The 13435-nt window shown below is 39.0% G+C and overlaps 1 protein-coding gene across 3 annotated transcripts in view; it reads right to left on the minus strand.

The window, feature by feature from the left end:
• Positions 1 to 13435, minus strand: part of Tnks (tankyrase) — a 637218-nt gene that overhangs the window by 157695 nt on the left and 466088 nt on the right. For all 3 annotated transcript variants that reach the window (XM_090377953.1, XM_090377952.1, XM_090377954.1), the window contains exon 21: positions 9252 to 9498. In XM_090377953.1, coding sequence (XP_090234079.1) covers positions 9252 to 9498 — 247 coding nt within the window. The remainder of the gene's footprint in view (positions 1 to 9251; positions 9499 to 13435) is intronic.

Genomic DNA, 13435 nt, shown 5'->3' on the forward strand with positions numbered 1-13435 from the left:
CATCAATCCATCTGCTCCAAATGTTTATCTAGTTCTGCCTTGAATTTATTTAAGCCGTCTACTACAACGACAGATAGAAGTTTGTTCCAGAAATCAACCACCCGCTGGCTAAAGGCAGATTTCCGCGCGTATTCTATAACTGTCCTTCCTCAATTTCAATTTATGTCCCCTCAGGCAATTAATCTGGGTAAGAGGAAGAATCCCATCAGTATTGAACTTGCTCAAACCATTCAATGCCAATACCTCAATCAGATCGCCTTGCAGGTGCCTAGTCTCCAGACATTGTAATTTGCATGACCTAAGCCTTTCTTCACAACAGCAACCCATTGTTCCATTCACTAATCTTGTCCTTCTCTGCACTCACTGCAGCAGCTCTACATCCTTCCTAAAATGAGGCCTCCAAACCTGTATATAGTACTCAAGGTATGGCCTGACCATTGCTTTATACAAGGGGATAATCACGTCCTTATCCCTGCTAGAAAAATTCACCATTACCCCCAGGTCCTTTTCTCTACCACCCTGAGTGTAGTACCACACAGTTGATACATAACTATGGGGTTACTGCTACCAATATGCAGTACTTTACATTTGTCAACGTTAAACTTCAGATACCACCTCTCAGCCCATCTGCTCAACTTTTCTAGACCCTGTTGCAGTAGCGTACTCTCATTAACAACCCTGACAACCTTCATATTGTCTGCAAACTTAGACATTAAGACTGCTATACCTTCATCAATATCATTAATAAATACAGAAAACAACAATGAACCCTGGGGGACTCCACTAATAACATTAGCCCATATTTGGTCTTCTCCTGGGTTTTTCAGTTTTTAACCTTAGCTTTATCTCAAGGTGATTTTCTACTTTGATTAAATCTTCCTTGTCAGCCACTTCAATAATAATGTCATTATTCCTAGGTTACAAATTGTTAACCTTGTTTTTCTTAAATTGTTAACCTTGACATCCTTCAGCTTTAATGTGGCTTTAATTTGGTTATTACTGTTTTGTTGACTGCTTCGCTTGTAATCAAAGCAGAGTCTTCATTTGGTTTTAGGATGACAATATTCCCTTCCTTGATAACTCCTTGTTTTGTTGGTACTTGCTTTGGTTTATTAGTTTCATCCTATTTCCAGTCTTGGTTGCCTGCAACATAAGTCATAGCATTCATTTGCTTATAGTTATTTTTTGATGCTCTTGTCATTTCTTAGTTTTGAGAACCTGGTTCTCTACATTTATCTCTATTAGTCTTTGTTCTAATATTGTCCAGCAATTTACAATTTGCAACCTAATAGCAGAAGAAATTCTACTGGTTTGATTGTGCATGAAGTTTCCAAGAACAATCGAACCTTCTTAGGCTGTTTTACAGGATCTGTTATATTGTTCAAAATTCAAGTTTTTTCCATTCTTCAGTTTTCTGGAGTTCAATCTCATTTTCCTCGTGGTCTTTAGTTTCTTCCTGAGCTTTTTCTTTTTTTGCTTTCTTAACACTAAGGGGAGCGGGGGACAATTTTCCAGTTGACATTTATATCGTCATTGTTGGGAGTTTTCTCCCCGAAAGAATTCTAACTTCAGTTTCAGGAGTTCCTCCAAGTCATTCATGTTCTGATCATTGTTAGTTTTTCCCATTTTGTTTGATATTACCACTTGTCCTTGCAATACTGTGTACTTTTCATTGTGATTGGTTCAACAATACCTTATTTGTGATATTTAAAGCTATTAGAATTCAAATTTGTGGTGATATCCGTTTTGGCGGGAAAATGTTTGTTAACAAAGAAAAGTACCTTTAAATCTAATAATATGTTAAACTGAGGGTCAAACACAGGTTCTACGTCCAAAATAACAAGTACTCAGCTATTTTCTATCCTTCAATGATCAAATTTGTTGGACTTTTGAGCTGTTGAAAAATCATTGATTATGCCAGTATGATCGCCACTGCTAGCACTGTAGTGATTGCACTGAGCAAAAACATGTTCAAAAGTACAAAAATTGGTAAAAATAAGTACAAATAATAATATTACCTGAGTATTACTGGATATACCTGTAATAGACCAGAGATGTTCAAAATTCATAGTTGAAAAGCAGGAAAAACCCAAAAGTTTTTGAAGTCATAGTTAATCACGGTGCACCATTTACCATCAAGCAAAAACTGTACGAGCACATCTGTTCTCCTCTACGATCACAATGAGGTGGCACTGTGGTCATAGAGAAAAGGACAATGTCAATATGTCTTATGAACTTGTATGCAGTCTCGAGGGTTCTTCCATTCGCTGCTGTGTCATCTGTACTTGGCAGCTGCCAATGCCAGCTGTGTAGCTGAAGTGTGAGTTTGTGAGAAGTGTGGTAAAGGGTGGTGTTGGAATGTTGTAGGATTTAGCAGTCGGGGCAACAAATACCCTGTTGGTTGGCCCCTCCCATCCTTGCCACAAGGAGGTGCACCAGGTAATGCACATAAGGTCTCTTGCTGGGTTTTCCAAAAGGTTCTAGGAAAGCCCGGGTGAAATATTGAAAAAAGCAGGAACGAAAGCAGGAGTTTGGGTAAAGGTTGGGGAGGAATGAATGAAGCATCCCCTTGGAAATTGGAAGATATAAGTCAGGTGCGAAGTAAAGTTGAAAGAACAAGAAGGATGAGTTGTCTATTAACCCTCACAGGGGTTTAGCATATTCAAGCTATGAGTTTGGAAAAATCCCACCCTAGAAGACCAGGGTTCACTATTTCCTTCCACAACGGGGTTAGTAAACACCTGCTCTGAGAATGCCTTTAGAGCGATCAGAGGCAAAGATATCTCACAGTGTGATGCTGGGTTACCAAACAGTTCAATGTGTCAAGAATAGAATGTAAACTCAAACACCGGCAATAAGTTGAGTCTGGTTATTCAGTGGTAAGGAAAGTTAAGTTTGACGCCAGCAAAGGTTTTGTCATATGGACAAGTCAGTCATTGATGGGGTCATCATAAATTGGCAGTTGATCCTGTATGAGTAGATTCCACTGTAGTCTGAAGACAGCAACAGGTTAGGGAAAGATGAGCTAGTCTAGCCTCTGGATTCGAGTTCTTCTCTTGAAGACTTTATTAACAAATTGAGAGAATGTGCCAGGAAGTTCTCTCAAGTGGCGATCAAGGAAGGAATATCCTCTGTGGTGGGAAATCCAGTTTGAACGTGGAAGTTGAAATGCAGTAGAATGGGCAATTGTGTGTGTGTGTGTGTGTGTGTGTCCCAAGATTTCCAGTTGGTCACATTTGGAGTTTGCAGTTGGAGAGAGCCCGATTTTGTGAAGTTTTGTATTCATGCTGCCATGTCTGGAGATGAAGTATGTGACATGAAGTCCTGGGTTGAATCACTTGAGATGGTGTTTACTAAACTCCTGCACTTTTGGAAGAAGCCCGAAGGTAGTCCTGCCCAGAATATTCAGATTCCAAGCCTGCTGCCAGAATTTCAGAAGCTCATTTCTGATTCTGGTTTTCTCTATTTGAATTGAGTTGTTCAGGTCCAAGATGATGCCATCAAATTCTTTATGGATATCCTTTCTGTGATGGTATTACAGGCGATGAAAGTAATATCATGCTCAATTGACAGCTTTCTGCATAAGACCTGCAGGGCCGAGGTGCAAGCTGTCCTGCAGGCCCTAGAAATTTGAGGAAGATAATTCTCTGAGTCTGGGTCAGTCTTTGCTGGAGAGCGGAAGCCTTGATTCAGTGCACCCACACACCAGCACATGTTGTAATAGGGAGAAATATACACTGCTAGTATAATTTTAGCAAGGGTCCCTTCAAACCCCAGTCCTGAATGACTTGAGCTATTATGGTAAGAAATATTTATCATCTAGGAGGACTCCGAGGTATTTGTAAGGGCTCTCATATTTAATTTTTTGTCCTCTGTATTTGGAGGGGGTCTTAGAATGTTCAAGGATCCTTTGAGGAGCATCAGTCTTGTTTTCATTGTGGAGACTTTCAGCTTATTCTTATCACACTATTCAGCAAGGTCTTCAAAACTTGGTAATAATGGCCAAGTCATCTGCATATGCCAGCTGGATGATGTTCAGGAGCTCCTTTGCAAGCCAGGTGATGAACAGCACATTCCAGTAGAGAGAATCAAGAGCTGACCCCTGGGGACAACTCCTAGCGACCTGCCTAGTTATCTGGCAATTGCTGAATTGCATAGTGAGTCTTCTATCATTGAAGTAACTGGAGATCAGCTTATACACTGGATTTGACATATCAGCCTCCCCGAATCTCTCCAATACACTTTGCCACCAAAGGGTGTCAAAAGGCCCTCTGAAGTCAATGAAGAGGCCAAGAGCATATTTCTTCTGAGTTTCACATACTATGGTGAAGACTTTGATGGAGTTCTCAATGAACAGTCTCTTTTTAAATCCATACTAGTTGGGTGATTCCAGACCTTTAACTATTGTATGCATCAGTAAATTTGGTGGCAATTAGTTTCTTGACCATTTTTTCAATTACGAAGAGTAAGGCAATGTGCTGGTATGAGCATGAGATGTCTCGCAACTTGTTACTTTTCAGCAGAATTTTGAGAATAGCACATTTCCACGAGCAAGGAAAGATCTCCACCAATGCAGGCATGAGTTGTAGACATTCTGTAGGAGATCTAGGAAGACAGCCCAGACCCTTCTGATGACATCAACTTCAAGCAAATGTGAAACAGGGCATTTGTCCGATCTGGTGAAGGCAATGGCCAGACCAATCTCATCAGTATTGAACTGTCGTTCATTTGTGTTTCCTTGATGCATGATGTGACACAAGCATCTCTATCTGAAAAGTGGATTCTGGAGTATGGGAATCTTGGAGGACAATGGAGTCGAGGATCGTGTTAAATGATTGTTCGCAGAAGACCTCCTGGCCATTTGAATCACTGATAGAAGAGATGATCTTGTCCATTATAAGACTATGGGTTAGCCCTCAAGGATCGGCATTCCCGCATCTGTTGACAAGTTTTTCCTAAGTGTTTCGCTTCTAATAGTATATCATTTTGTGATATATCCATCTATTCTCTTTGTAGATATCTTGAAGCCTGCATCCGGTTATGGACTGCGATTTGTCTTTGCTGCTGAAACTGTTTTCTGGACTGTCTTATCAGGTTTCTAAGGTTGGTAAGGATCTATGTCTAACAAGGTACACGATTTGGTCTTCTTTTCCAATTAGGGATCGAAGCATCACAAGCTGTAGTGATGAGCTTATGGACTCCTTTGGCTTGTTGTTCAGTTGGGAATTGTACCAGTCTGCTGTTCAGGTTATCACTGGTAGTATGGTATCTGATATGTAGTCAAAGACATCCCATTCTGCTCTTCTAGTGTTGCATCTTCTGTTCTGCTGTTCTGCGGTAATGCTGAATGTGATCAGGTTGTGGTCGCCTGAGCATCAGGAAGTTTGGACCTTCCAGTTTTTAATTCTGTTGCTGATGGTTCTATTAGATACTATAATGTCATGTAGGATCTGTCAATAGCAGTAGCACAGGTGGGAGGATGAGCTGGTGTGTTTATGATTTTAAGGTCATTTGTACTGATTAGTGCTTCAAAGAGTTTTTTTTTATGTAAACCCCAAACACAAGAGGTATTAGAACCTATAGTACTTAGTACCGTGCTTGGGTTGAAGGTTGAGAACACAAAAGAAGATATTTGTTGACATTGGACTTGAACTTCTGTAGACTGTAATTTTCAGGAAATACATATGAAGGAAAGTTGTTCCAGAAAACAGCAGTTGAATGAATAAACGAGAAAGATGAAAAGTTGGTTCTGCGAGTTTGAAGTTGCACAGTAAATGGATGTTGGCTGGTGGCGGCACGTGTTCAGACTGTTTTGAAAGGCAGAGTGGGAATTATAGAAGCCAATTCAAAAGAACAGTGCCCATGGAAGTATCTGTAGAAGAGGCATGCAGCAGAAACAGTATGTCTATGAGACAGCAAGTGGAGAGACTCTGTTAGAGATGAATCATTAATTAACCTAACTGCCCTCTTCTGAATGGAATCAAGAAGCCAGAGAGAGGTTTTGGGGGCACCACCCCAGATGTGGGAACAATATTCCATGACAGGGCACATTTGCGATTTATACAGAGTGAGCAGCTGTTTGGAAGAAAAGTAACGGCAAGAGCGAAAGAGAAAACCAAGTTTTTAGATGTAGAGGAAGCAATATTTGTAATGTGCTTGTGCCAAGAGAGAGAGATTAGAAGTGAGGGTAATCCCCAAAAGAGATATATCATTTTTCCTAGAAATCGGAGTGTCACTAAAGATAAGCATAGGAGCAGAAGAATCATTTTTGCAAGATATAAGACAAGACTGAGTTTTAGAAGGGTTGAAATCAACTAAGTTGTCTTTGCCCCACTGGAGAATTACCTGAAGATCGGCATTTAAGGAATTGGTAGCAGATTTTCGAGAAGTTGAAGCTGATTGAGCAGGACAAAGTTTCTCAGAATGGAAAGTTAAATGCAATGTGCTCTCATCGGCAAAACTATGGATAGGATTTCCAGTCAATGGAAGAAGGTCATTGATATACAAGAGGAAAAGAGTGGGGGAAAGAACTGAACCTTGGGGGACACCGGCATTAGCGGAGCAGTTAGAAGACAGAGAGCCATCTACCATCACCCTCAGTGAGCGATCAGAGAGAAAACTGGATAACCAATTACTAAAAACAGTTGGCAAACCATAAGATGGAAGCTTGTTTAGAAGACCTTTATGCCAAACATGATCAAAAGCCTTTGAGATGTCAAGAGCAACTACTTGTGTTTCACCGAACCTTTCCATTGAATTAGTCCATAAATGGGTAACATAAGCCAGAATATCACCAGTGGATCGACACTGATGGAATCCTTACTAGTGATCGTTGATCAGATGGAAGGTTTCTAGGTAGTTTAAGAGTTTACGGTTAATTGATTTCTCCATTACTTTAGAAAGAGTAGAAGTAATTGCAATGGGACGATAATTGGATGGGAGGGATTTGTCACCCTTTTTAGGAACTGGCTGGATATGAGCAAATTTCCAAGCAGAAGGAAAAACACCTTTGGAAAAGTGAAAAAAGGCGGCAAAGAATAGGATTAAGTTCGGGAGCACAGGTTTTGAGAACAAGTGGAGAAATACCATCGGGACCTGGAGCTTTCTTATCCTTGGCTGAAGTGACAACAGAACCATCTGGTTTGGACAGAGGTGGGAGCAGAGATGGGCAAAAGTTGCGGCCAATAGCTTTGGCAAGAGACCAGAATGTTCGGCTACTATTAGGGCAAGAAGCAAGTTTTCTACTCTTAGCCTGTTCAAACTCTAGTTTGGACTAATTAACAATTGCTTTACAATTGTTGCGAGCTTTGGTGTACGCATAAAATGAAACTGAAGAATTAGAAACGAGTCAATTACGATATGCAACATTCTTCTCTTGAACAGCTTTAGCACATTTATTGGAAAACCAAGGTTTAGATAAAGGACGAGATTTGAAAGTGGAGTGTGGGATAAAGGATTCCATTCCTGCAAGAATAATTTCACTGATACGATCTGAGCAAACGTTGACATCAGAAGTTTTGAAACAGTAATCCGACAAGGGAAAAGAAGTCTCGCAGGTCATCCCATTTTGCATTCTTGTAATGCCAAATAACACGAGGTTGGGAATAGCCATGGGATAAAGGTTCCATTGGAGAAGAGACAATCACCAAGTTGTGATCTGAAGTGCCAAAAGGACCTCTCACTTTGACCGTGTACCTAGAAGGGTTGTTTGTGAGAAAAAGATCAAGCGTATTGGCTGTATGATTAGGATTGTCCGGTATTCTTGTAGGTAAATTAACAATCTGTGCAAGGTCATTAGTAATTGCAAAAGCCTCAGCACATCGACCTGCTGGGTCGGTGTGACTAGAAAACGGAAGCCAGCTGGAGTTGTGAACGTTAAAATCACCAAGGAAAATTACCTCACTGTTAGGAAAGTTGGACTGGAGAAAGTCAAGTTGCAAAGAGAGGAAGTCAAAGAGCTCCAAGTGATTAGTGGAGTTGGGAGAACGGTAGAGACAACAGATGAATTTGACACAATGAGCTAGAGAGATTTTAAGCCAGAGAAGATCAAAGAGAGGAGATTCCAAATTGCCAAGTCTCTGACAGGGAATATCAGAACGGACATATGCACAAGTACCACCTTTGAGGCGAAAGGAATCATACAGCAAATAATTTGGACATCTGAGATGAGCAGTAGTTGAATCAACTGATAACTGAGATTCAGTCAGAAAAAGTACATGGGGTTTGGCAGACTGCAAGTGGAAATGGACATCGTTGACATTAGAATTGAGACCACGTATATTTGTGAAATGAATTAGGAAGTCCTTGGGAGGTTTAGATCTTTTCGCAGATAAGCTTGCTCTATTATTTTGACAATTCATGGTGTATTCAATAGTAAGAAAAAGTGGGTGGGACATGCTGCATGAAGTAATGAAATTTTTGGATATGGCGTACATGTGGTGAGAATCCCAGATCCCTGACATAACGTGGCCTCGACAATGCTCCCCGCATACACACTACTTGGACTCCCTCCAATCACTATCTGGCAGAGTAGAGGTAGCAAGATTATATACTAGCTGATCCGGAAGCCTCCCAGAGAGTGACCAATAGGTTCGGTCCGGTGTACTAACTAGCGGCCGGCCTGCGAATACAATTTTAGAGCTGTACCCTCGAAATGTAAGGAATACTGGATATCCCCACGATGTTCATCATAACCTCAAAAGTCATCAATCATACTGCATGATGGAAGAGATAGGGAAGGGTTGAACGGAACTTGTTTGCCTTTAGGTCTGTTCCATGGGGGGGGGAAACTTGAACTAACATCGGCAGGCATCAAGATATTCTTTCCACTGAGCTTGCAAAACGTGGCCTCCAAAAACTGCAGTAAGGGCTGAGAAAATATAGATATGGTCACAGGTATCCTGTGACAAAGGTGATGTCCAATGTTTAAAGTGAGGAATAATGCATGGACTAGTGTTGAAACAAACTGGATATGTACTTTGATCCAATCAAAGAATACTATTACATTTTCATTTTTCAATTATTCTAGTCAATTTTACCAATGAGCATTTTTTTAACATCAATAAAAAAAATATAAGCTTAATTTTTTAGTTAACACACAACAGTATCCTTCAACTGCTAAGAAAAGTCTATCCTCCTGCTGACAGATGTAAATGTCATTTATCAGGTTTCCAGTTTTATTTTAGTTTCCTGCAGAATTAAATTCATGTTGAAAATAGGGATAGTATAAAGGGGACAAAAATAAACTCTACCTGTTCTTTTTCAAACAAATCTCTGAGATGTTCTAAACTCAATCCATTGAGAAAACTGGTGATGGTCATATCCTGAAAAACGGGCTCTGATGGCTCTGTCTTATCAAAGTCGACACAACCATCTCCATGTTGAGGAGTTGAAGGTGCAGATGACTTCTTTGAATTGAGCAAATTTACAGCCGGTGGTATTTCTCCATCGATCCTCAAATTTGCTAAAGATGGAATAGATGATGGCAGAGTGGGAACACTAAAGGAATGGATGGAAAAAAGTAATATATATATATATATATATATAAAAATATTAAAAAATATATTATAATGAATGTTTGCAATAAGTTAAAGTGCATTTTTATATATTCTGATGCTTGGTAATGTAAACTACAAGAGTTTATAAAAATTTCATACTGGTGTAAGATTAATATCTGCAGAACTAGGAATTTTTATAGGCTTGTAAACTTAATAAAAATAAGCTCTATTACTTAGAATTTCTATTACTTTAGTTCAGTTCTTTAAGACCAGCACAATATAAGATACCAACTTGACATCTCCAACACTGCATATTATATTTTGCATATTGCATTGCACTAATGGGAAACTCGCACTCAATAGAGGTAGTAATACCATCAACATTCCTATTCAGGATGGCATGTTGGCAGTTATGGCCGTACTATAGTAGTACTATCACTATTAATACAGGAACTCCCCGACTTCAGAATACTCGACTTTATGTAAGTTTTTGCCAGCCGGTGCAAACTTAAAAAAAATTGTGGAAATGTATTTCGCATCCCATAGAATTTGCACTTTCCAGTTTATTGGACTTTTCTGTTAGTGCATCTAATTACAAATTTGTATAAATGGGTAGTAAACTCGATCTTATTGCATTTGTGATAATACTGATAACTGCAATTGTGTGGGTTTTTACACTATTATGGTGAAATATGTTTCCCTTCACTGAAATCTTCAATCATATAAAAAACAAATTTTCAGAAACCTCTCTTCATTCCTGTTTAAGTATTACAATGACGAAGGAAAATCGACAAGTGCAAGTGCAATTGGTGGTAGTGCCAGGAAATGAAACAAAATTGATTTATGCAATAGACAAAGTTTGTCATCTATTGCAAGGGAATTAGGTCTCGCTGCTTTAACAGTGAATACTATTTTAAAGGACAGTGCACATATAAAAGAACACGTCAAAGGATCAAGGCACTTAAGATATCAACAGTTTTTACAAAACAGTGTTCAGGTGCTATATTGAAGATGGAACAGCTGTTAATTATATGGATGGAAAATCAGATTCAGAAGCAAGTGCCCCTGAGTCTAATTACCATTCAACCAAAAGCAACAAGTATTTATAAAGATATTAAAGATAAGTACTGCAAACCCCAACCCAAGTTTGTGGCAAGAAACGGGTGGTTTAATAGGTTCAAGTACCGCGCTGGTTTCCACAACGTAAAAGTATGCGGTGAAGTCGCCACTGCAGATTCTGCAGATGCAGAAAATTTGTGATGTGTTGGAAAAAAATTATTGATGAAGGCGGTTATTCAAAGCAGCAAATTTTTAACATTGACAAGACTGCTCTGTATTGGAAAAAAATGCCAAAGCCAAATCAAACATACATTGCCGAAGATGAAAATACAATGGCGGATTTCAAGGCATCAAAAGATAGGGCTTGGGGCTAATGCAGCGGGAGATTACAGATTAAAACCACTGCTGGTGTACCATTCTAGAAATCCTCGTGCACTTAAGGGCATCAATAAAGTCACCCTACATGTGCATTTTCAATCAAACCAGAGAGCATGGATAACAATATCTCTCTCTCTGAGGACTGGTTTAAATGCTGCTTCATTCCCGAGGTTGAAAAATATTGTAAAGACAACGACGTTCGTTTCAAGATTTTGCTTCTATTAGATAATGCTCCTGGACATTCCACACATCTAGATGATTTCAATTCGAACGTGAGAGTCATATTTCTACCGCCAAACACTACTTCACTCATCCAACCTATGGATCAGTGTGTTATTTTTGAATTTAAAAGCATACTATTTATGCATAACATTTGCTCAGGCATTGTCTGCAGTAGACAATGAGAAAAATTTTACGTTAAGAGACTTGGAAATCTTACAATATTTACCACGCCATCTTAAACATTAATAAGGCCTAAAAGTTGTTTAAATGGCGGATGGAAGAAAATATGCCCACGGCACGTAAAAGGTTTCGAAGGATTTGAAAAAGACGAATCATGTGAAGAGGTTACAGATAAGATTGTAAAGGTTGCACAGCTACTTCAGTTGGGGGTTGATGCCAAAGACGAGGAGTTAATAGAGGAAGAAGAAAAGGAATTATCTAACGAAGAACTTATTGACTTCCAGGCAGCAATAGTGAAAGAAGAAAATGCTGACGAAGCTCAAGATGAACCGAATGAGCAGCCAAGATGCATCATCACAAGAGAGATGGCAATGGCATTTCATGAAATTGCATTGGCAATGACAAGGTTTGAGAAGACGGATCCTGACAGCAAACGATTCTTAAATGTTAACAGAGGGGTGAATTATATGCTTGTTTGCTACAAATAAATCTACGATAAAAAGCCACCATCCAGTCATCCATTAATATGTTCTTTCATAAGGTTGAGAGGCCGACCCCTTCTAAATCTCCACAGCCATCAACCACTGCAGCGGTGTACTTATCAGTTCAAGACGTCAATTCTGGCAACAATGCTCAAGAGGTAAAACTTACTGACGTTATGCCTGTCTCCTCTCTTTTTTTTGTAATTTTATAATTTAAAATTTTTTTTAAATTGCACGCTTTTGTAATTTTTCCTGTGCATGAGATAAAAAATTGAATAAATACAATAAATAATTCTATTTACATGTTCGTTGAACATTTATTTTTTGATTCAATCAATTCAGCGAACACAGCTGCGAGTGCTGCACAAGCACGGGGGAAATTCCGACTTATGTAGCGTTATGCGGAATGCAACCCTTACGTAAGTCAAGGAGTTCCTGTATTAACTATAGGTACAAGGAAATCCTAGGCTTTTGTTGCACCAGCCAAAAAATAAAATAAATGAATAAAATAATATAAGAATGAACTACCTATTCGTATCCCTCAATCACACATCTGAACATCCCACACATCTAGATGCACAAATAATTATCCAGCTGACCTTTGAATTTCCCCATGCTGTCAGTCTCAACTACCCATTGAGGTAATTTATTCCAGTAATTAACAAGTTTCTAGCTAAAAGAAAACTTACTACAATTCAGTCTAAACCAAACCCCCATAATTTGAATTTATATTTCCCAGTTATGGAATCATAACAGTGAATTACACCCTCATTTATTTTAATTTCTCCTATCAGAGGAATTAAAAGCCTGATAAACCTCAATTAGGTTCGCCTTAAGATAGCCTGATAAACCTCAATTAGGTTCACCTTATGGTGCCCAGTTAACAAACTCAGAATTCTTTCCTTATATGGATGTGCCCTTTTTTGCCAATCTCATCAAGCATGTTGCCAGCCTTTGGATCATTTCAAGAAGCCCAATGTCTTTTATTAAGTGTGGTTTCCACATTAAATTACAAAACAGCAAGTACTTGAGTGTGCAAAACTAATGAAGAACAAAAAATCAACAGGCCTGGGAAACAGCGATAGAACTAATTAAATATGGACCACAAATCTAATTGATCTGATAGCACATCTGAGAAAAATACCAGAAGAATGGAAAGCTATATTTCATCCATATATAAAGAGGGAGATAAGCAGGATCCTGGAAAATATACAGAGGCCGAAGTGTAAACTGCACCCCATCCAGGCTGTACTCTTAAGGTACTTCAGCTAAAATTACGAGAGGAGGTAAATATAAGATAAGCGAAGAACAAAGTGGATTCAGGTCAGGTCACTCATATGTGGACAATTTGTTTATTCTGCAAAAACTAGTGGAGAAAAGTAAAGCAAAGAATCAAGATACCTACTTTTCTTTCATCTGGAAAAGGCTTATGACCACTGAAAGAAAGGAATTATGGAAAGCCTTTCAAAATATCATTTTTAAATTTTAATCATATCATTACAAAACAGCAAGTACTTGAGTGTGCAAAACTAATGAAGAACAAAAAATCAACAGGCCTGGGAAACAGCGATAGAACTAATTAAATATGGACCACAAATCTAATTGATCTGATAGCAC

Source organism: Mastigoproctus giganteus, chromosome 7, assembly GCF_048544385.1.
Source record: "Mastigoproctus giganteus isolate SK-2022 chromosome 7, ASM4854438v1, whole genome shotgun sequence".
NCBI classification, from domain to species: Eukaryota; Metazoa; Arthropoda; class Arachnida; order Uropygi; family Thelyphonidae; genus Mastigoproctus; species Mastigoproctus giganteus.